Source organism: Toxotes jaculatrix, chromosome 15, assembly GCF_017976425.1.
Source record: "Toxotes jaculatrix isolate fToxJac2 chromosome 15, fToxJac2.pri, whole genome shotgun sequence".
NCBI lineage: Eukaryota > Metazoa > Chordata > Actinopteri > Toxotidae > Toxotes > Toxotes jaculatrix.
In genome coordinates this window covers 19,403,144-19,427,186 of record NC_054408.1, presented here as the reverse complement: position 1 = coordinate 19,427,186, position 24,043 = coordinate 19,403,144, and the positions used below count along the sequence as shown (strand labels likewise).

Sequence of the window (24,043 nt, the reverse complement as noted above, 5' to 3'; positions counted from 1 at the left end):
TCCTATTGCGGGCTATCACTACACATTTTTTTTTTCTTTTCGGGTGTAATTTCATGCCATGTCATTCCTCTACAGACCAACCACCTACCCCTAACCCCAACCAAAATGACATGTGAAAAGCTTAAATTGCACAGAAATAACGTGAAATGCCCCAGAAAGTTGCTATTTTAAAGCAATCCCATGGGATTACATTAAATTTATAGACATCAACAGAAGCTTCTCAGCTCTGTGTCATTTCTAAGCTTCTGAAAGAGATAAACAGTTGTCTTCAGTAAGGGGGTCAGTGCTAGCCAAAAGCAGCCTACAAACACACCTACTTATGCTGAAACATAATTTTGAGTTGCATGTCCCCTTCGGGGCACTGGGTGGCACCTCACACCCCTGTCCTATAAGTTATACTTGCATACAAACAATTTGCAGTTGCAATCAACAACACACATGCCACAGTACAGGCAGTACCATGATAAAATAAATAAAGTTTGCTCTGAGCACCTGCAGCTCAGGTTCACAGCCCGTGTCAGATGATCACTTGGCATTTGTACTTTTTATCTTTGCACCATAATCAGTGTGTTTCGTTAAAGCCTCTGTGTGTGTACAATTTGAAATAACAAAATCTGATTATGGTGACTCCTAGTGGTTGTATCAAGATACTGAGGCATGACAACAGTGCTGCTACCTGGAATTTAACTTCATAACTTACTCACAATTTATTAGTTTCTATTATAAGTTCTTCTTGAAAGAGTTCAAGACATTGTTCCACTTCTTGTACAAACAGTCAGACTTTCTGTTTGCCTTTTATTCCCTCTTCAGAGTTTGAATTACATCAGGCTGTAATGAGTTGGCACAGCTCCACCTGCAAAATTTTCCATCAGTCACTACAGACTCTTTTTACATTAGACAACTGCTACAGTGTTTCCTCCTCATCCTCAGCTGTTGCACTCGTATTTAGAACGGGCAGATTTTCCTTCAGTGAGATATCGTCCACCTGCTTGGGGCCGCTGTCCTCAGGTTCTTCAGGTATGGATGGGTCTGAGTTACTGATCACGTAACCTGGGAGAGTGGCGTGCATGCTGATCACAGGGGTACCCGTGCTCCTATAACCACGGCTTGAAACAAGTGTGGTGGACCGTGTGGAAGGCCCACCCCCAGCCAGGTGGGACTGGCTGCTGGTGCTGTTGTTGTTGAGGCCCACAACCACAGAGCTATAGCGGTAGCGGCCGCAGACCACTGGGCCCTCCCACTCCAAGGCCAGGTTCCAGCGTGTCCATGTTTTCTTTATCTCCGTCTGGACCTGTGGGGGTGGGAGGGACAAACTTTTATCACAGACTGCAGAATAGGGTTATTTTGGTAGATCTCTTCCCTAACATGTTTATTTTCTCACTTAATTCTATGGCAGGTAGCAAACACTCATTTTGCCTGAGCTTGTTTGATCATCTGTAGTCATCTACAGTTTTCCATTGGCAGGCTGATGAAAGTGCAAGATTCAACTAACCACAATGTGTGGGGTGACAGTGGGGTAACAATGTATTAAAGCTGCAAAGAGCTACAGAGTAGTGTGTTAATTCTTTGCTTTGGTTGCGACCCTTCAGTTGGTTGAGTGTTAACAAGTAAGTTGTGCTTTCTCGAGCTTTGATTCAGCAGAAAATAAGAATCTTTTTTGTTTCGTTTTCTATTTGAGATGTTTGAATTGCAGTCACACCAAAAGGTGCTGGAGGATGAAAAGAAAGGATACAATGAAGAGAGTGAGAGTGAGAGTGCTGAATACAAAGTGTATGAGACAGTAGAGGGAGACAGACAGAGAGCATGACTAATGTCACGACAGCACTTTTTATCATTTTTCATTTGAGAGGTTAAGAATTCACACTAGCCTCGCGGATGTATGCTGTTTACTTCTACTACTTATATGGAGACTTTGAAGGTATTTAATAAAATATGTCAAATGCATTTCTTGAGTTATGGCCAACACGTGTTTTGTGAGGTCACAGCAACCTTGCCCTTTGACCAACAAAATCTAATCACTTCATCCCTGTGTTCAAATGAACATTTGTACCGAATTTGAAGAAATTACCTCCCTCAACACCTGGAGGGATTTTGCCCATGCACCAAACTTCCAAAGTACATTACCTTAAGACACCATTAAGGAGAGTGGTGGAGGCATACAACCGTGAGGCAGAAATTCTGGTTTAGTGGTTATTGCAATTTGAAACCATACTGAAGTTTGTTTTTAGTATTTACTAAGCAAAATTTTTACTTGCTTTAATTGTGCAGTGTTTGAGCTTCTTCTGTGTGTAGAAAAAAAAAAGTATCCACTCACCTCACCGTTGCAGTAGCAATAGATAATGGACACAAAGAAACCCTGAAAAGAAGAGATGGACATACAAGTTGTTAGCTCAGATCACAGTGGAAGTCAAGTTAAAACCAATATGCATTTATCAAATGTCATTCTTAGCTGAGTATAATACAGACACCGTACACTAGCAAGTAAAGATGATTAGGATGATTATGCTGCTTCTGTTCTGACCTGCTTTGTCATGTGTTCCTGCTTCCCATTAAAGACTTAGTGTCTTTATGAAAGTAATGGATTATGGAAAGATGAGAATTTCTGTGTCTATGTACATATCTGTTATATCTACATATGTGGGTATGTGGATGGAAGCCTTTTGCACATTTTGGCTGGTGATAATCAACCAGGCAGTGAATCTCTGTGGAGATAAATCACTCAAGTACTCTAAAAGAAGAGCATCTGCCAGAAAATTTCATCTTCACAGTCATTTAATAAAAATAACGTCTCATTACAGTTCAATCCTTCTTTGAGGCCCCCAACTGGTCCTTTTTTAAATTAGATTTAAATAACTTGGTGTTCTAGTAGAGTTTTAATTTTACAGGAGAACCAAATATTAATATGAAAATAATGACTGAAAAGTAGCCTCAAAAAAGATAGGATTCTTAATGAATTCCACTTTCTTGAAAAACCCTGCATAGTTTCATACTACTTATGTAATAAAAACACTTAAGTACTGTACATTTTTATAAGAAGACCTGCAGGAAGATGAAAGCTGTGACTGAAATTACGGCACACACACACACACACACACACACACACACACATACAAACACACACTGATGATTGAAAGCACAAATGCCTCATTGTCAAGGCTTTATTACTAACACGTGCAGCTGCCTAAAGGCAGGAGAACACCAGGGTCCCTGAAGTTTCAGGCTTACTGTGCCAACTGGTTTGTTCAAATTTCAAGGGTCCACTTCCATTTGACTTATTCCATAACTTATAATTACTTGTGTAATAGATTCCCTGGGTTTACCAGCATTGTGATTCTCTGTAACGGTGGTCGTGATTGAAACTAGAGTGGGTCTGCAAAGCAAAGGACTCCTGTAATGGAAGTTCGGGGTGAAATTTTGATTATTCAAACTATGTTTGTTTAATTTTGAAACAGTAGTAGACAATTTTTACATACAGGTGCAAGACCATTCTCAACAGGCACATCCCATGTTTTTGAAGCTGCATCTGTTTGGTAAAATTGTGGTTTCAAACAAACCTGCTCATGCTGAGGTGGGTGGAGTGATATAGCTTAGGGTTTTTTGTTTTTGTTTTTTTGTTTGTTTTGGCTCATCAGGTGGTGCAGTGCAATTTTTCTACTCATTTCAGCATTAAATTGTGCTTTTGTTGTGTCTCTAGCCACCATCACAAATGCAAGCACAGAGAGTCATGTTTTTTTTAGCTTTAAGTGGCAGAGGCACAAACACATGCCCTCTCACAAAAGCTCATCCATGTGTTAAATTTATATTAGCTTCTTAATATGCTTCTTTACCATTAATTCTCCAGTTGTTGACAGAATTGTTGAATAACTTTTGATCACACTCATATTGAGAGAGATTATAAAAACAGTCAAATGTAAGTTATTTTAAATGCACTGAGCGTCGAACTGACTGAAAAAACTAATAAAAAATAAGACACAAGAAGTGCCTGCAATTTTGGCAAAAGAGTGCAAGCCAACTAATCTGCTGCCCTGGTAGGCCTACTGTAGGATTAGTTCTGAATTTTACTTCAGATGACCAATGATTTTTACGGTCTGTGTGACTATTAGCCAAATACCTGTAGTATAATTGGACTTGCTCGATCCAATTTAATTAATTTATGTAAGAGCTCATTTCCTGATTCATTCATTACACTGAAGCAATTTAAGGTCAAACATACAACTAGTACATTACAATATCTCAATTTAGGGAAGGAATATTAAATCAACACATTTGTTCTCTATGCCAAGCTGAAAAATAAAGTGATTAGATATAACACATCATATCTGATTAGATATGATGTGTTATTTAGTTTATATACTGTATATAAGAAAGGTCACACCCACACTTACCCATAGTTTGAAATTGCTCCTTAATCATTTAGGGCTGAATTATGACACTGAATCAATCTCATTATCAAACTGCTTCACTGAATAATGAAGTGCAGCCTTGATTCTGACACTGGCAGTCACCCAGAATCATTTATAGAAGATAATTGTGGTCAGTCCCAGACCGTGAAATGAAAATGTTACAGGTTACAATGAGCCATCCAGTTGTCTGAGACACAGGCCACCATCCGAGATCAGTGGACTCTAAAGTCGTTGTTTGTGTGGTGGGTAGAGTTGGACAGAGTTTCTGTGATGATGTTGAGATGTTAACGTGTTGACACCAAAATTCTTTAAAGTGTACAGCCCCTTAATCTGCCACTACAGTAAAAAGAAATGATATTAATGAGCTATATGAATGCATGATAACCAACCTTGAGCCTGCCCATTCTTGTGTGACTAACTGCTGGGTGTTTAAGGGCAAAAAGTGAGTTTACTCTCATGTAAAGAGTCACACATTACATAACTGAAAAGAAAACAAAGCACCTGAAATGAGTTGAAGAACAGCTCACAGTACATGCGAATCTCCCAACTCGGCCCCTCAAATGTGTGAGGCATCCCCACAAAAACGATGTAGTGGATCCCAAACACCAGCACCAGCACCAGGGTGGACTTTGCCAGTTTCCTGTGGAAACACACATAAACACACACACATAAGTATATATGTTTATACAGAGAACAGTCCAATTGCTTTAGATTACTGTGGTTGATACCAATATTGTTATTTGAGAACAATAATTATTGAATAATTAAAGTAAGTAAAATAGCACATATATAATGTAGTTGTAGGCAGATACAAGAGTTTATTAATGTATTTGTCAACACATATAATGTCTCCTGTTGGCATCCATAAATGGAGATTGGTGTATAAACAGAAAACAAATGACAATATAGTAAAATAAAGTTGTAATTTTAAAAAATATGTGTGATAGAAGTAAAAATTCCCTTTCTACAATTTAGTTTATTATAAACCATTGTCCAGGGATGAATCCCTGAATGTCCATGACTGAGGGTGTTACCAGAATACACAGTAATTGTAATTTAACATAAAACTGAATTAAAGCAACCATGTTTACTGGAGGTAGACAAATCAGCAGCTAATAATATTCCAGGCTAATGCATTTTAATTCTCCAGATATTGAGATTTGTAATGATTTCCTCCCACAGACTGAGATGAGTCTCCTGGCTTAGACACAAAAGTATGGGAAAAGATTTCAGCTTTGTCCTTGATGGAATATTCATTTGAAAAGAATTTACTCTGCCTCATGAGCTCTGTAACTACTACACTCGCAAGACTGAAGTGCATGAAGAGTTTTTAAGGCCCACTGTTTAACATTTAACATTAGGGGAACCTGTATTAGAAATCCTGAAAACAAACTCTGGGTCTCAGTTTCTCAAAGCACATAACTGTGTTTTTCATATTTTGCTGACTTCAGTCAGAATCCAATCAGCTAACTACCACATCTAAATCCAAGAGGTGACAGATGTTTGAATTTGTTCTGTAAAATCATCTTTTCTCCAGGGACTATTTCCTGATGGAGACATATTTTTAGTTGTAGCATCTTCAGTGCTTTGACTTTTAGTTTTGTAATCCTATTCAGCATTATGTTGTACTTTGTGAGCTTTGCTCCACAGCTGTCCTTCCTAGATGTGAAAGACTTTGCAGCCCTTGCAAACAAGAAAAATACATTTTCATAATAACTGCATTCACTATAGACAGAAGCTACTTTCAATCCAACATCCAGATAGCAGCACACTGGAGGAGGTGTGTTACAGGTATACAGTGTTCCTTTCAAGTAAATGGTAAACTTAACTTATCCCTAGCTGGCTGATTTACATGCGTCTGCATACATCTCCCTCATGTTCAAACACATATCTCAGTGCCAATGCCACACAGCCAACCAACGAAACACAGCAAAGACTCAGACAGCCCTGAGCCTCCTGAGAAAATAACACACTGGGCTTCATTTCCTCTTTTTAATTCATGAAGACCATCTGGACTATATCTTAGCAGCAGCTCGGGGCATGCAATCAACCTGACAGAGGTGAAGATTCCTTGTTGGAAAAGCAGTATGTTTCTTTTTTTTTCTTTTGTCTGCAGAAAGAGCTGAAATATCTACACTTCCTTACATATGAGGAGTTGAGGATTTCAGCTCCCAGTTCAGTGTTTTCAGCCTGATGCATCTAATCAAACTCTCCTGGAAATTTAAACTGTTTGCCTCCAGTCACTGAACAGAATTGCAGAAAATCTTAGCTACCTTTATAGATATATTGGTGAAACTCTCCTGTCAGGAGAGGAAACTGATTTGTCTTTTACTCCCTTCAAGTTGACAGATTATTCTAATGGAAGCATTATTTTGACCAAACCATAATACTGAATACCTGCATACATTTTGTCTTTCTAGTGTTTGTCTCCTTAGTTGTTTGCCTTGCTTCCACAGAATCCGTGCTAAATAACTTGTAGTTAAAATTCATCAGGGTTAGTTTGACTTTTTCTAATTACCCAATTAAGTGATTTATTCATGCTATGTGCATGGATAACCATACAATTATATATCTTTGTAAGTGAAAAATAATTTGTAAAATATAGTTTTACAACAGTTTAGGTCACAATATGTAAAATGTCATACAACTGGAAAGCACAACTTCTACAATCATGGTCACTAAATGTGTACACACATTAGATCAGAGTTTGAACCCAGAGGTCACTGTGTCTGCTTCTCCTCCAGAATATCCTCTACAACTTCTACAATCATCTCAACAATCATGTTTGTTGCTCCGCTGACTTCAGCAATTACTTTGGTGAGTGCATTGTTATTACATCTGTTGGAAGTGATGATAACTGGGATAATAAAACACAAGTTGTAATGAACCACAATTGTTGCTTTAACTTAACAGATTTAATCAACATCAATCTCAGTCTCACCTACTGTCGCTCAACTGGTTCCTGTACTGTCTTTTTTTGTGGTACCCTTGCATCACTTGGGTTTTTCAGTATGTATGAAATGTGCTACATTTGGCTTTCATTCATCTTTCATCATGGCTTCCAGTTTACTGCACCTGATCACTATCATCTTTTCCGACTAACAGCCTGCTCATCTATACAAAACAACCTCGCTCACAGCATTCGAAACAGCACTCTTCCTGGATAATTCACTGTAATTATATTGTTTTTATCTGACACATTGATGCCAGCATGAGCAGGGGAGAATTATAGTGATAATTGCAGATGTGAAAATGCTAAAGTGTGTGTGTGTGTGTGTGTATGCACATTTTTGTTACCTTTTCCAGTATAAACATGGACCTTGTCAGGACCAGTAGTCCTCGTGGGGACCAAAGTCATTTCTGAGGTCCTGGTTAAGGTTATGGGTCTGAATGTGTGTGCATTTACTCATTTGCATGAACTCCACATGTTTACTGTATGTACAAATGAGTTAGCCTAATCTAATTTGACACTGTGATTAGCACACAAAAAGTAAATGTTGAACATGTTAATGAAGCACAACTCAAAAACCACTGTACATTCACAAGAATGGGCTCGATGCTGAGAGCCACAGACAGGGTAAGGAGGGTAGAAAGTATTGAACTCAACATTGTTGTTTTTGGTTCAGTGATTTAACTGAAATGCTAAATGCTATCTGTCAATCAAGGTGAACTATAGGATTTCATATACACAGGGGCACTTGACAGCCTAAATGTACAGTGAATACAGATTGATGGCAATGGCTGTATTATGTGATCAGCACAAGATTTATAACAAACTCTGACCCTGGACATAAAATGAATGGCTGGTGTTATAAATACAGTCCGTTAATTACAAACCTGTACTGTTTCCTGGTGTCGTATCTGCCTGCATTTGTCTCTCGAATTTTAGTGGCCAGGACTCGCACAATGTTCACAAACAAGACAAAGTTGAGCTGAAACAGAAGAAAAGAGATAGAAAATTCTTAATTTGTGCTGTAAATGTCAGTGGCCTCGCTACATGTTATTTTTATTTATTTTTGTTGTAACCACGTCGTCTGACAAAATCACCACACATGAGTTATTAACAATGGCTGTGCTGTGATTTCAGCTATGTTTACTTGTAAAATGATCACTCACAGAGAAAGCTAGAAGCTCATTCACATCTGTGTCAGCTGTCAAGCAGTCAAATGAAAGATGTATAGAGTGGTGTGCCTGTGGAGGGAAATGCTCCCTGGGGCAAATTGGCGAATGTCTTCTACAGAAAGTAGCTAAGGTTTGTCCAGAAAGTCGCTAGATTTGTTGCTACGTGCTTTTTTGAAAAAAATTTGCAAAAAAGCTGAAACTGCCTGTACACACCCCCCTGATGGCATAATAGAAACTTTTTGCACCAATTCATTTTGAATGAACAACGGTCAATGGGGAAACTCCATTACTAGGCCAGTGGACCAGTGGTGTGACATCACTCAGTCAGTCAGTCAATCAGCGACAGACATTAGCATTTATAGGACTGGCCCAACTGCTGAGGTCCAGCCAAAAACTAGGAGATTCATTATATAATGATGTGATTTACTTTCACACCATGGAATGAAAAGTCATTAATCTTGTTACACAAAAACCTGTGTGAACCAACAAACTGATCGAACAGTTCTCACTAGAAAAACATGGACTGTGTTTCCAATTAAAGGGCAGTTATAGTGTTCTACTATCCTCCACCATACAGACTGTAAGCTAGAATTGAGTTTATCTTTAAATAGCAATAAATATTAATAACTATACCAGCACAGTGTATCTAACTTTCTAGGAAACACTACATTTGCTGCAGAACTAAGTATCACAAGTTCAGATAAAATAAGTATAGAGTGGCTGAATTTTGAGGACAGCTATAGTGGAGAAAAAAAACACATGCCCTGTTTTGCCAAGTTCTGGGATTTATTCTCAGAGACTTTAATGAGACTGGGGCAAAATAATTTGAAAGATGCAAATTGAAGCTTATGTTTTCAGCAGCCAAAGACCTGAACCCTTGAATCTACATCATCCTTTCAATCCTGTGTGCCACTTGGATGAGCCTGAACCAGAAAACAGCAAAGAATACAGCTCCAGACACATACAACATGCCAAGACTAACAGTACTCTGTATACAGATATAATCCATCTGTATGTAATCCAGACATGAAAGAGTGTGTCTGATTTTAAGCATTTTGCTTAAATCCAGGGCTCCTCTGCACTCGCATACATTTTACAGAAGTGTCAGAGATTCTCTGTTTACTTTTAACCTACTCCTCATGTTTCCTTCATTATTATCGTAAATAAATAAACAGAAATAAAAAAAATGAACTATTCTGACCTTCTTTGACAGCATCAAGAAGGAAATGTATGACCTGTAATTGGAGTACACAGTAATGAGAATGTGCACTCTCACCCTGAAAACCCAGAAAATATGTGACTTTGTGCAATGAGATGAAAAAGTAGCTACAATACAGCACCATGTGGAATGATCACGTCTGCAAATAAAATCAAAACACACGCTTGACACCCGACACATCAGGTTTATGAGATGTCTCTTCTAATATTTGTTAATGTAACACGAAGTGACATGTGTTTGGCATATAATTTATGTGATAGTAATCCATTTTAAATTGCCTGTCTCTCTGTGTGTGTACCTTCACTGAGGGCAGTAGTATACTGAACAAGAGATAAAAACATCACGTCCTATAAGGCCACAGAGCTCTTGCAGCAGACCACTCAAGTCAGAACATTTCTTTCAGCAAATTTGAAATTTTGGAGTAGTCTGATCATTAAGTCAGAGCTTTTGTCGTCCTCACAGCAAGACACTGCGTGAACGAAAAGCCTCTCTTTATCTTCCCTTTCCTTAATTTGTGTTGATTTATATCCCATCCTGAAAGACGGCGAGAGGGAGGCTTGCTGTTAATCCTTATTTATCTTCATGGTTTGCATTTGCAACAAATGCTCCTGCTGCATGCCATTCAGTTGAATCTGAATAAGAGGAATATAGGCAGACATGAGAGAATGAGCATGTTGTACATGCTGTATTCATCACTGAACACTTTACACTGATGGCATTAAAATACACTTTCTGTATGCTGATATCACAATAAGTAATTAAATTATTCACCTGATGCATAGAGTGTTGTCTGAACCAAATCTCTGCATTTACAGTATCCAGTTTAAAAATTCCTGTGGTATCTATGCATATTTAGCCGAAGGAAAACAACATTCTCATTTGCATAATGTCAGACAAGGAAAGTCAGACTCAGCCTCTTTAATGAGTTGTCCTCCCTGCTCCTCTCAGTTTCTTTGTTAGTGTATCTCATCACTTCTTATCTGTGCTGCTCTTCCCTTTGTAGAACAACCAGCAGATCATTAAAGACATGCATGTTCAAACAGCTCCGAGGTTACTTTCCTTTCTTGGCGTTAATTGAGCTTACATGGTTTTTGATTCAGTTGGCTATGCCCTGGTCTGGTGCAGGTGTTGAATATACAGTGGATTTCTTCATAAACACATATACACACATAAAACACGCAAACACATCTGTCTAACTTGTCACTACCTGAAGAAATGTGTTCGCTTGTCTCGTTGGAGGAAATACTGCAGGGACGCTGTTCATAATTGTCTATTTTGTGGCAGCTAGTATGATTGGCATTGAGCTATTGAGCATAGTTTTGTATTCCTTAAAAATGTGTGGGTTTGATCAGTTTGCTGTTACATCCATTCAATGTTGTGCTGCAGTTTTAAAAATCACATTTTTTTTTTCCTACAGTAATGGACACACAGAACCAGTGACCAACAAAGTCACGACTGCAAAGAGAAGAGGACGGTGGGAGAAGTGAACAGAAAGAACAGAGGACAGAGAGACAAGAGGAGATGAGAGAGAAGGAGCAGGTTATGGAAAGAAGGCACCAAAAAGAATCTGAGAGTAAGAGCACAGGAAACACAAAGAAAAAAGACTCAGAGGGAACAGGTAATTTATGCTGCTGCCCACTGATATGGATTTAAAGCTGATATTGTTTTTCATTTTTGCCCTCAAACACCTTAACACACTGTGGACACTGTTGATCAGACTGTTATTGGAACTCTGTCATGGTATCGGCTGTACCTCTCCCTCCTTCCTAGTGCTGTTTTCCCCCCTTTCATTTTTTGTTTTTTGTTTTTTGTCTTTTTTTGTCCCCCGTTTGTCTCTCTCTCTCTCTCTCTCTCTCTCTCTCTCTCTCTCTCTCTCTCTCTCTCTCTCTCTCTCTCTCTCTCTCTCTCTGTGTGTGTGTGTGTGTGTGTGTGTGTGTGTGTGTGTGTGTGTGTGTGTTTGTCTAGGTGAAGTGATCCGTTCCCTCCTGTGGCCAATCCATCTGTGCACCTGTTACCCGTCCACTCATCAGGCTCCTGCAGTATATATACCCCGGGTCCACACTGCAGTCTCCACCAGTTTGTTCAGTTCACCAACGTGGGACTGACACTACAGCCAAACTCAGGTTCTAGTTTGCATTTCTCTCATGTTTGCCTGAACATGGTTTAACTCTGTGTTTGCATGTGCCTTAGGTTAATCATGCAGCCTTTTACATGAATCTGATTTAAATTCAGACTTGTTCCGTGTTTAAAGTGATGCAGAGATGTTACTGAAAAAAAAGTCTGACCTAGTAAGACTGCAGTCATACCTTTAACATAAAAGTGACCAGGGTGTTTTTATGCATGAGACCAACTTGTTAAATTGCCACCAGATTCACACAAAGGGACACATGTCTGAAAAGGGTTTGTGTTATAAAAATGAATTTGTGGCTCTTATCAACCCTGTCATCCTACAGACTTCATGTCACCAAAATCAACTCGAAGAAAAGAACAATGTTGCCTGGACCAAACACTCAGAAAAAGGTAACAACAATCAAAGTGCTACTTTGTGTGAGGGATTACAGTGTGTGTGACCCAACATCAATAAACACTGTTGTTTTATTTTAATAGGAACATGTAGACAACAGGAGAGGCAGGTGGAGCTGCAGGGTGTCAGGTAAGATCTCAGGTAGGTTGTCTCCCACTAGTGCAAATCACTGTAAGGCATGGGCTGACTGCCCACTTATACCATTAAGAATAAAATGACTCAGCTACTTACATGAACTCTACCCAGTTAAATTTAGTTCTACAAATCAAATCAGAAGGCACCTTAAGCTCCTTTTCCTTAACTAGGCTTTCCCCTGCTCAATGCTATAATAAAACACCATTATGCTAAATTCATATCAATTCAAAAATGTTATGGAGCGTTCCTGCCGTGATATGGAGTAATACTAATAGATACAACTCAAAATAATGAGAATGGTGTGATGCTTGACATTGGTAAGCTTTCTGTGGTGTCAGCAAACATAAGCTAAGTCATGGAGAGGGCTGTTTGGTTTTTGAGGCAACAGCTTGTTAGCAAAGTAATAGGATATGCAAGGGTACATGTATTTCATTCATATCCATTTCAATACACTTCACCTCCTGTTTGGAATATATCACTTTGAGTGAGGGTGGAAAGTTTAGAGTCAGACACACACCTTAGCAAAAGAGGACTAGCCCTGTTCAAAAGCAGTTCATTATTTCTTCAGCCATCAGTAACAGCTGCAAACATCTTGAGCTGCATTCACACTTAGAGATATCAAATAGCAAACTCTGTATTTCACACTTAGACTCTTACCCCAATGGCTGTCAAGATGGGAACCTGGTAGATCCACTTGATGTTACCAGCACTTAACTCCCAACATCTGCAGTTGGCACAAACAGAGAGGAGATGGTGAAGTTAGAGATGTAAGAAGCAATGCAAAGAAGAAGGTGGGTGGTACCATTCAAAAGACACCTGGATGTGCAGAGATAGATCAGACGAAGTTAAAGTGGCACCACATAAAACAATTAAGTTCAAAGTGAAGAGAAAAAAAGGACTTTAGGGATTACATTGTAATTAGAAATTACTCAAATTGACACAACATTGTGGTTTGTGAAAAGAATCTGAGAATAAGAAGTAGCAGGATGAGTGACCTCATATACATACTGCTTGAAAAGCCAAAAGCTAAAGAACACTGTGCAGCTGACAGTGTTCACTTTAAGAGACCAAGGAACCAGGGAATGATGGGCTTACACAATACTGATTTTCATCATCCAGAACACAATAAAAATCACAAATTGAATGGGCTGAAAAGTGCAATTTAATTTTAATAAACAAAATATACAAAAATAAACTAAAATCTTAAAATATTGTCAAGATAAATCAACATAAATCCTCACAGCCTTCAAGCCATACTAAAAAGTGTGCAATTTAAAGAAACTCTCCAGTGGCTTCTGCTGCTTCTTCAGTGTAGGTGGAGCTGCAGCAGCACTTCTAGCCTGCTTCTGGCTCCTTACCTCTGACAGCACACTGTCAGGTGGAAACACTTTGCTCTACCTTTAGAGTCAAGGCCTCATTCATGGATTCAACACCTTCTGCTAGGTCAGCACTGAGTGCCGGGTCTTCTTGTCAGCACTTAGCACTTGTGAGATGGCCCCGTGTTTCTCCAGCTCCCTTCCAGTCATCTGATGAGATCCCCGGCTGGTGGGAGACTGTCGCCAGCTTGTGTGGGGGCAGGTGATGTTCTTCTTGAGTAGCAGACAGCTCTTTTTATCTTTTTCCATGAGTAGGTGAAGGCAGCAGCCACTCTCTTCCAAGCACCAACAACTCACTCCACCATTTTATCTTTGCCTGCCCTGTGTGAAAGAGATGGAAAGTGAGATGGAAAATATTCGTATATCAACACAAATAAAATGTTTTACAGATGGTGAAATTAAACAGATTCATTATTTTCTTATCAAAATTTATTTACTCACAAATCAGAACTAAGACAATAGCTAGAACATGCTGACAAGCTGATTTTGCTCCTCTATTTTCTCACTAACTACTTATAATTTATTTTATATTTATGTTGCATATAAAGAGGCTGCAATGAAGTTTAAAGCTCATAAACTTTTCTGAAGTGATCTGAGTATTAGTGAGAATTATTGTAACTGCGACAAACTCAGACTTACCGATTGCTGAGCACAGCTGGTTCCCAAAGCTCTGCAGTCCCATGCAACCATTTGGTGCAGTGGCTGTCATTGTATTTGTCTCACTGATTGTTATAATGCACCCTCAGTCCCCAGGATACAAGTGTGTCTGTCAATAATCTCCCATTTGTAATCATTTAAGCCTTGATCGTACTCCAGGATGGACGCATGGACAGCTGTGGACTTGCATGTGGACAGCTGACACGCACACACTTCTACACACACTATAGTCAGGGGTATTTGTACACAGAGTCGTTCCACACGTGCACTAGAAGACATGACGGTGATCTTCTGACAGGAAGAAGAAAAGTTCCATTCTGGTGTTGAGAGTTGACCACAAATCACAGGTGGTGGTGACATTTTTGCTTTTTTCCAAGTGTCTCTCTTCACTCAGTGTAAAGCTGGGGAGGTACAGTGTGAAAGAAATGGATGCGACCAGGTAGCTTGTATCTTGAATTCATAGATGTAATTATCTCCTAGAGTCCTTCTCTTCCAAGGGTGCACAATGGCACAATTTCTCTTGCAATGTAAACAGTGACAGCATAGGTTTTTGTGTGTGTGTGTGTGTGTGTGTGTGTGCGTGTGTGTGTGTGTGTGTGTGTGTGTGTGTGTGTGTGTGTGTGTGTGTGTGTGTGTAGGGTGTAACACTAGAAAATACTGGCAAATAGTTTGTTCCTTGTTTACAAGACGGGTTTGATGCTGCTGGTGTTTGTGACTTTAAATGCATGAACACACTACAGGGACACTGTTGATCAGACTGTTATTGGAACTCTGTCATGGTATCGGCTGTACCTCTCCCTCCTTCCTAGTGCTGTTTTCCCCCTTTCATTTTTTGTTTTTTGTTTTTTGTCTTTTTTTGTCCCCTCTCTCTCTCTCTCTCTCTCTCTCTCTCTCTCTCTCTCTCTCTCTCTCTCTCTCTCTCTCTCTCTGTGTGTGTGTGTGTGTGTGTGTGTGTGTGTCTAGGGTGTAACACTAGAAAATACTGGCAAATAGTTTGTTCCTTGTTTACAAGACCGGTTTGATGCTGCTGGTGTTTGTGACTTTAAATGCCTGGATCCTGCATGTTCTGCTGGGTGGCAGTTCTTCCAGTCTGCTGTTTGTGCAACTTTGAATAGCCAAAGTATCGCAACACCACCAACATCTTTTTACCTTGTTTATCCACAGTAGTTGATGTAACTGCTGAGCTGTCGCGTTCTTCACTGAAGTTTCCTTGAGGGAGCACTCATCTCCTCCCTGATTCACGTGTATTACCAACACAGTAGCACATGTTGTACTCTGTGTAGGTGTAGGCTGCCCGTTTTACTACCATATGGTTATTAGCAGTTGCTGAGCAGCAGCAGGAAGTCATATTTGGCAGGAAATGCCATCATTTCTGAAAATCAACACTTAGCTCAGTGGTTAAAACCTAATCATTTTCTTGCAAATAATGGTACAAATTTCAATTATTGTCCTGTAGAAATTTTGAACAGCACCAGTAATTTAACTATTTGTGTTTGTAAAATAGTATACCTACATGCTATTTACTTATATATGGTCTGGGGCTGTTTTTCATGGTTTGGTCCAGGTCATTTTAGTTCCAGGTGAAGGAAATCTTAATGCTATACCATACAATGATATTGTAGACAACAGAATGTAGAAAGAGTTTGAGAAGGTTGATTTTCTGCTTCAACGTGACACTCACAAAGCCAGGTCCACAAAGAAAATAGTTTGCTGCGTTTGATGTGGAAGAACATGACTGGCCTTCAAAAAGTCCTGACCTCAAAGCCACTTTAGAGAGAGCTGACTGTGAGCCAGGCCTTATTGTGGTCCACCTCATTATAGGAATGGGAGAAAATCTCTGCAGCTCGGTTTCAAAATCTCATAGAAAATCTGTTACATCAGCTCAATTATTGTTCAGAATTAGATCATTAAATAATCATAAATGGGTGTAATGTTCTCTGTCCACATGCTTTGTTTAGATATCTAGATATTTGTAGTCACAAAGTATACCTGACATGACAACTTTTAAATCAAAACATCCACTTAGAAACATTTATTCATATTTGGATTGCAAGTCAAAATCATGCATGTGTAAGTAGCTTTCACGGACCATTTAAATGTCACCATAATTAAGCACTAATTATACCTTTTGTGTCTTTTTTAATGTTTATCTTCAAGCCTATCCTTCAGCCTTATTGACCTTTTGAAATCTTGTTATTGTTGTCGTTTTACTTTTCTGATGTGAAAGAGGAGCTGCACATACACACAGTGTGACTTGTTCTCTCACCTTGCATCTGCTAGTGTTGCTCTGACAATCGCCCACACGGCCACGAAAACAGCTGGAACACCTGTAATTACACAAAACAGATGATGAGCTGTGCTGTTATATACAGTAGTTTGTTTACCTGATTCATAATCTTGATCACATTTCACCGTTCCGTTTCATTTCCTATACATCATATTAAGGAAGTAAAGATATGAGCTACACCCTTCAAAATCATGTGATCTGCTTTAAAGGGCAGCGTCTATCAAACCACCAGAGTTTGGATCAAGGACTATATGAAAATTAATGGGGTGAGGAGAGAGGTAAAATCTGTGTTTCACTGTTTAAAACATAAAGCATAAAATGACACAGCACGACGTGACACAACTGGTCGACCAGCAGAAACTTATAATCGCACCATTAGTTTCTTTAAGTTGTAGGGGCTGTCATTGATTTTACCATCACCCCACTTTTGTTCCATCAAGTTGGTCATTTATAAAAACACCTATAACAAATTACCAGCATAAATTCGATCTGTTCTAATGTATCACTTTAAGCACTTATCAAACAGTAGCGCAAGTCTGGCACACTGCCTGTTCTCTGGAACAATTCTGAATGTGTTAAGACTCCGTTTAGAGTTGTTTATCTCAGGTCCTGCAACAATCTACTTTGCACTTTAAAGAGTCGCAGCATTTGGTACCCTTTGCCAGTTTGAGGAATAAACTTTCAAATGGCATTATACTGTAGATAGAACTGGAGCAAACAAGGAGGCAAAAGGTGCTGCGAGAGAGTTCATAATCAGAAATGTGACAGAAAGTGACAAAGTGACAGAATTAGTTTTTTTTTCTCTAATATCACGATCAGTAACATTACTCTTGTTGACGTTACAAGATTGACCGACCCCTGAAATCTAAGGAGGAATATAGATTGCATTTTAACATAGCCCAAGTGATTGAATAAGAACGTGATTATGGTTGTGCAAGACTAACTGCTCTTAGCAGTCACCTCATTTAAATATGGCAGCTCAATTATAGTTTACATGATTAATCAATCACACTTTAAATGGGTGATAAAGTGTCCACACCCCCAATTTTCCAACATATATTCAGCAAAAGACATTTGAAATGAATGCCATATCTTACATGTAGAAAAGAAAGAGGTTGAGAGAGCTTTATGGCAATGTGAGACTATGTGTGACCATAGTCACTGGAACAGCTATAGGCTTGTATTTAATGTTTAATGTGCACTTAATGGTGGCTGCTGATGGAAAATAAGAGCATTTTTTGTCCATTTAACCAGCTAGTCAAAGGACTGGGTTTGTCATCTGAGGTAAAGCAGTGGTTTTTCTCACTTTTTGCCTTCTACCATCCATGAGAACATGCACAAATGAGTTATTAACTGTTTTTAACAACACATCCGTGTCAGAGTGGTTTCATGTTTTCAGTGTGTTCAGGGCAGATTTTATGAAAATGAGTTGCAGTGTGTGATGTCCACATTACAGTGAAATCTATCAGACATATTATATCTTTTATGCTCTGTTTTTTTTCTCCAGTTAGGGAATGTTCCTCCTCTTATCTCCAGCTGGTTTCACAGTATCAAGGCTGCAAAAATAATTAGGATCTTTGGTCTCCACAAAGGAAATTCAGGCGTGGGAGCATCATTTGTCAAGAAATGCAATCCAACTTATGTCTGTTATGTGTCACCAGGAGACAGTGACACAAACCAAGTTTAAAGTAATTCTGTGGAGATTTTTACTGCTGTTAGTGCTACAGAGCAAAGTTTCTGTAGATAGGTCCATGTTTTGTTTGTTCTCATACAAGTGCACAAGGATGCACGCGTGACACGATACACAATCCTGGTTTCACAAGAGAAAAGTTTGCAAAGGTTTTATGAAGACACAAATGTATTCAACACATTTGTTAGACATCAAGGTTTCACAGAATACATTTGGTGAGTAATACTGTGTATCTCTTTACAAGAAAACTTCACAGGGCACCTTTAACAAGCATTCTATATATCAGTATATCAGCTTGTATGTGTCACTGTGTGTGTGTCTGAATCAGAAAGGAAGGATTTTGCAGACTGGTATGTTTGTGTGTATAAGATGCAGGAGTGAATAAATTGAATAAAACTCCTACTGACTAAATCACAAAATTAGCTCTGTATCCACATTGCTCCTGCAGGTAAACACGACACCACACTGGTTCTTTGGCCTGCAGAGCAAAAAAGAAAATCAGCTGGCAGGTCAAGAAATAATTAGTTGCTATGTTAGATAGACCACACCAGCGTAGAAGCCATCACACAATTCTGCAACTCATACTTTTAGTTTATAGTTTCATAGTTTCATGATGGAAAACCATAATGTAAGTCTCTGTTGTTTATTTTTTTTAGCCACAAAAACACTGACCTTAAGTGTGATTACCAGGGCGTTGCCTCTGTCAGGACACTGTAAAATGCATCTAAAATCAGCATATCTGTTTTCCAATTATCATACAAACTAACAATGATAGACTTAACACCGAAGCAACAGGCCTAACGCAGCACTAATATAATCTGGACTTAATGCGAGCACTGTCAGCAGTGATATTAAATTTAGAGAGGATTTACAGAAATAGAAAGTAAATGGAAATCCAAGTTAGCTGTCCAGGGAAAGTTATGCTAACTGTGCATCATTTGAGTCCCCATCTCTTTGTGTCATTCAGAGCATAACAACCTAGGTACAGCACAATATACAACACTCATGGATACTGTACCAGGAATAACAATCAGTCATTTAATGTAAACTTAAACCCATTTAAATTCTGAAAGGCATGTGAAAGCACAAACAAATGAAACAGACACAGAAGAGACAAATATCTCTGTGTGTGGCAGAGAAAAACCTTTCATCTACCTTTCATCTACTCACCTGCTGGTGTGCAAGAGATGAACAAAAACTCAAAATAGTACCAACAGTTCTGTTTTAAAACTCATATCAAAATGTTCTAAAACTCCCGTCTGTTTATTTTCTGGCAAATATTGATGTGCGGAATCATGCTCAAACTAACCAACGTAACTGCCTTCAAAATAGACATTTATTCTGTTTGAGTAATAAAACTCAAGTAACTTCTTCCAAAATGCAAACGTAGCACTTTTGTAGAGATTTTTCATTTCTCCAATGTACCAAATTTAACCAGAAACTATTGTTGACCACAGGGCAGTTAGTCATGGAGGCAAGAAGGCTGTTGTACCTGTTGTGTAATACATGTTCCCTACAGTATAGGTTGGTGCAGAAAAAGATTATGCAGTGTATAATATACAGTATATTAATGCATTCTATTGTCTGTGTATCTAATCCTAAACTGACAGGGCAATTATGTCTGTGTTAAATGAACGAATACTTTAAGCGTCAGCTACATTTTTTTGCTCAAGGTTAGTTTACAGATCAGTCACACTGCACCATGTCATGGGAGTTATGTGTGAAATGAGAAATGTGTATTTTTATCGCTTACCCCATCCGATGAGCGTGAAGCCCCACAAGTATTTCGAGTCCGACCTGAAGGCCATGAAGATGAGACTGTGAAGGTAGAGGCCTTCTACCAGGATCCAGTAGTAGTTGGTAGTCAGAAAATAGATGAAGAGCAGCACCGTCACCTTGCAGCCAATCTGATAACAAAACATTAACACTTTTATCACATCTGATTTATACCTGATATTATGCTGCTTATTTGTTCACCTGTGTTAACACATTGTGATCACAGTAATTCACACAACCTGTCCTTACACTGCAGGTGCCAGTTAATATTTTGTATAAACATGCACAACAATGAAAAACACCACACTTTAGTTAGACTGTGATACAAAGAAAAAATTAAAGCCAAATTAAAGAAAGCCATCAAATCTGTTTTAATCCACGTGTGTAGCTTTTGGCCTACACCTTTAACAAAGTGAAAAGTAGTATTTTTTTCTACTGTAATTAATGATCTCACCTTATATCCTACAGTCCCTTTAATGAAGACCTAAGGGTACAGCAAGTAAGTAATGATACAGTGCCGACGTAAAATCACAGCCTGTACAATAAAGGTTTAAATATAGTCACATTCTTAGAAAGTTTTGTTCTGCTCCTAGGATGCCTGTTTTGTACCCTTTTTGGACTGGTCCAACTCCTTTTGGACTTTCTTGAACTTCTCTTGGACTCTATGTAAGGTCACCCATTCCTGGTCATTTGGACTCTTTGGCATGGTTAACCCCTGGGTGAGTTTTTGTACTTTTGAGGACCCTTCTTTGATTTCCTGAGTTTTATTCTGAGATTCCTGTGTTTATTTTTTTTTTTTTAATATTTAAGTCATGTTACTCTTGTTGTGGTTTCTTGAGTTTGTTCTGTATTTCCTGTGTTAGCGAGAAGTCCTGCTACTTATGTCATGGTTTGGTTTTCTATTTCCTGTTTTATTTTGAAGCCCCATTCCTTGTGTACCTGGTTGTTTCCCTGTTTCTGGTACTTCTGGTACAAGTTTAGTTTTGAGTTTTTCCCTACAAAGACATTTTGAGTTGTCCTGAGTTTTTTGTTTCCTGCCTGGCTTATGCACTTTGAAACCGGAGACTTGTTATTAAAATATCATCTTTCTTGTCTGGTGAGTCTGCATTTGGGTCCTCTTCCCTCGTGTTCTTGGCCACCGTTCATAACAAGTCAGCATTAGCTGCTGTGTCATAATCTATAATCCATAAAGCAATCCATCAAGCATATCTTATTATAGCTATATCAATATCCATACTTCATATTTTATATATACTACCCAGAGTCAGTGTTACAGTGTAAGCCCAGTATGTTTTCCTGAATTATAGAACCAGCCCATGCACAAATCTGCTTTATCTGCTCTCTAACTGCTTTAAATTTTAATGCATTTTAACCCAGGATTTTGTGACAGCACCTAATTCGAAAGCTAACCGCTCAGCCAACCCAACAAAACAAATGATAATCATTTAAATGCATCACCGTGATCCCCTCAATTCAAAAATGAGATTAAGTAAAAGAGAAAAAGTCAGTGCAATGTGGTGTTATTGTCAGAGTGACCTCAATTGCAACAAAAAAAAAAAAACATGGTGTTGGTGCTTCCAATGTTAGTGTTCCTCCCTTTCTGACTCAGAGTCATGACTGAGGCTGAATCACTGACTGAATGAGCTGTTTAATGAAATAAAACAAAAGGACATTCATACTGAAAATATACATGTCTGTTAGTTTCAAAAAGAAAAACCCAGGGGGATGTTTGCTGTGCTGGTGCGTTGTCAAAAAGAAACTGTTGCCTGAAGAGTTTTTAAGTTAAAAGACTTTTTACCACAAAGCAGCCACAGTTTTAAGATGACTTCACTCTCATCATGCAACCCCACAGATGCTAAGCCAGTTGATACTGCATTCCACACCCTGAGTATCTTTATCTCTATCTGTCAACATGATGGTATAAGCAAATTCCTTTCATCATTTGGATGAACAAAGAACACTGCAAACATGTCTCACACAAGCTACTCTGAAGGCAACTAGTTGTTGATTCTATAGCTTTGTAGAAAAGATAGAACAAAAAAAAAAAACATTCTGGATCTGGATACACACTGGGATACACATGCACACTTGTGAATGTGAGTATGAAAAATGCAAATACAAAAATTATACAATACAGACAGTGGACATCCGATGTCATTTGAAGAAACAGACGATAAATAAAGAACATCCTGCAATCAGCTCTTCAAATACAAATGTGAAACTTCATGGAATGTGAAGATTTATAAGTAAGGGTTTTTTTTATTTTCAGCATCTGTATGCTGACATGCACATGTAATTGAAGTGTAGCATCCTAATACGATCCTTGACCAAAAATGTTTTATTTATTCATAGTTTTTATACATATATAAAAACTATATGTGGGTGAAAGTTAACAGATTGAAGGACAGACCCATGGATCCAGCCTCAGAATGTCTGTTTATCATGCAAACCTCCCACCTCACAGTAAACTGAAGGCCAAACTCATACTTAGCCTCGAAAGTCATTTTGTAAGAATGTTATTAATGATAAGTGAATTTAAAAAGTTATTTTCAGTTGAGATAGACAGCGAATTACTGTAAGTGGATTCTAAGTATATCAACACAATTAACAAAGCTATGCATGTAATGTGATTACAGCAATAATCACACCTCTGTGTGAAATAAGAATTGCATTGTAATTCCAAATTACCAGGTACAGTCAGGGTTTAATTATAATTAAGAGTATATAAGGCCACGTAAGGTTCACACTACTTAAGACTAAATTAGGTGAATTGATGCAACATATATACTGTATATATATATTTTATTGTTGTGGCTGATTGGTGTAAATAAATGCATGTTCACTATTGTTTGCAGGGTCCAAATTGTTGGGTGAATTGCAGAATTTATAAGATGTTCCAATAATAGCATCACACAGCCTGACCAAATGTGATATGTAGCACTTTTAAACCCCTGTACAGCCATGTTTGTGAGCTGTGATTGCACTGGAGTAACTGTTCCAATTTTGCTACAGCTCATCAACTTGTAGTCTTCAAAAATCACTTGACCATGTTGGTTTTACCAGGTATTTGTGTTCAGGTGTTACTGTGTGGCTTGAAGTAGACCAGTGAAAAAAAAACATGGACCATGAAATAGGAGAAAGAAATTGTACACAATATATTTCTAGTGCTCTCTGTAAAACTATAAGAAAATTACAGTTCCAACTCTGCTCTATATTCTGACCTAACAGCCTCAGATATGGTTGTTGGCATTGGCAGTAAGCAAAAACATTAAAACAAGAAGGCCTGGTACTTACATACTGAGACTTGTCCAGTGATGCTATTCTAACTGTTTTTAAATTGTCCAACAGGGCAGAGTCAAAGTCTTGCAATCCAGCACTGGAATGGACGACTTTGTCCTTCACAAAGATGCTGACTGCCCGTAACATGAAGGAAACAAATAGGTGCATGTGGATGTAGTTTCTGGTGCAGTGAAGACGCCTGCCAAGAAAACAAATAGCAGTGATTGTTACAAATAATATAGCACAATAAAATCAAGTCCGAGTCACTAGGACATCTGGGTAGGAGTTCAAAATCATATAAATCACATTCAGGTTAGCCTGAAGGCAAAACAGTGATACACATTTTGTAAGGGAAAAAAGTATCTTCATTGCGGGAACAAGTCCAAGGCCAGGCTTCAAGCACTGTTGAGTAAGAATGAAAGAAAAAAGCCTTTAGTGTGGGCCTCTTGATTCAAGCAAAAGGCTTTGATCACATCATCCTCTTCCTCCCCACATTTTCACTGTCTACTATAGAAGTTAATGAAAGGAAAACTGTGCAGGTGGCATCTCTCAGAAAATAGTTTTGCACAACAACA

The 24,043-nt window shown here is 38.6% G+C and overlaps 1 protein-coding gene across 1 annotated transcript in view; it reads right to left on the bottom strand.

Moving 5' to 3' along the window:
* Positions 1–641: 641 nt before the first annotated feature.
* Positions 642–24,043, bottom strand: part of pth2ra (parathyroid hormone 2 receptor a) — a 39,136-nt gene continuing 15,734 nt past the window's right edge. Inside the window, exons 6-13 of the mRNA XM_041057413.1 lie at positions 23,484–23,667; positions 20,167–20,320; positions 16,703–16,763; positions 13,061–13,127; positions 8,241–8,335; positions 4,905–5,043; positions 2,315–2,356; positions 642–1,291 (exon numbers count right to left, since the gene is read on the bottom strand). Of these exons, the coding sequence (XP_040913347.1) occupies positions 905–1,291; positions 2,315–2,356; positions 4,905–5,043; positions 8,241–8,335; positions 13,061–13,127; positions 16,703–16,763; positions 20,167–20,320; positions 23,484–23,667 (1,129 nt within the window). The 3' untranslated portion in view covers positions 642–904. The remainder of the gene's footprint in view (positions 1,292–2,314; positions 2,357–4,904; positions 5,044–8,240; positions 8,336–13,060; positions 13,128–16,702; positions 16,764–20,166; positions 20,321–23,483; positions 23,668–24,043) is intronic.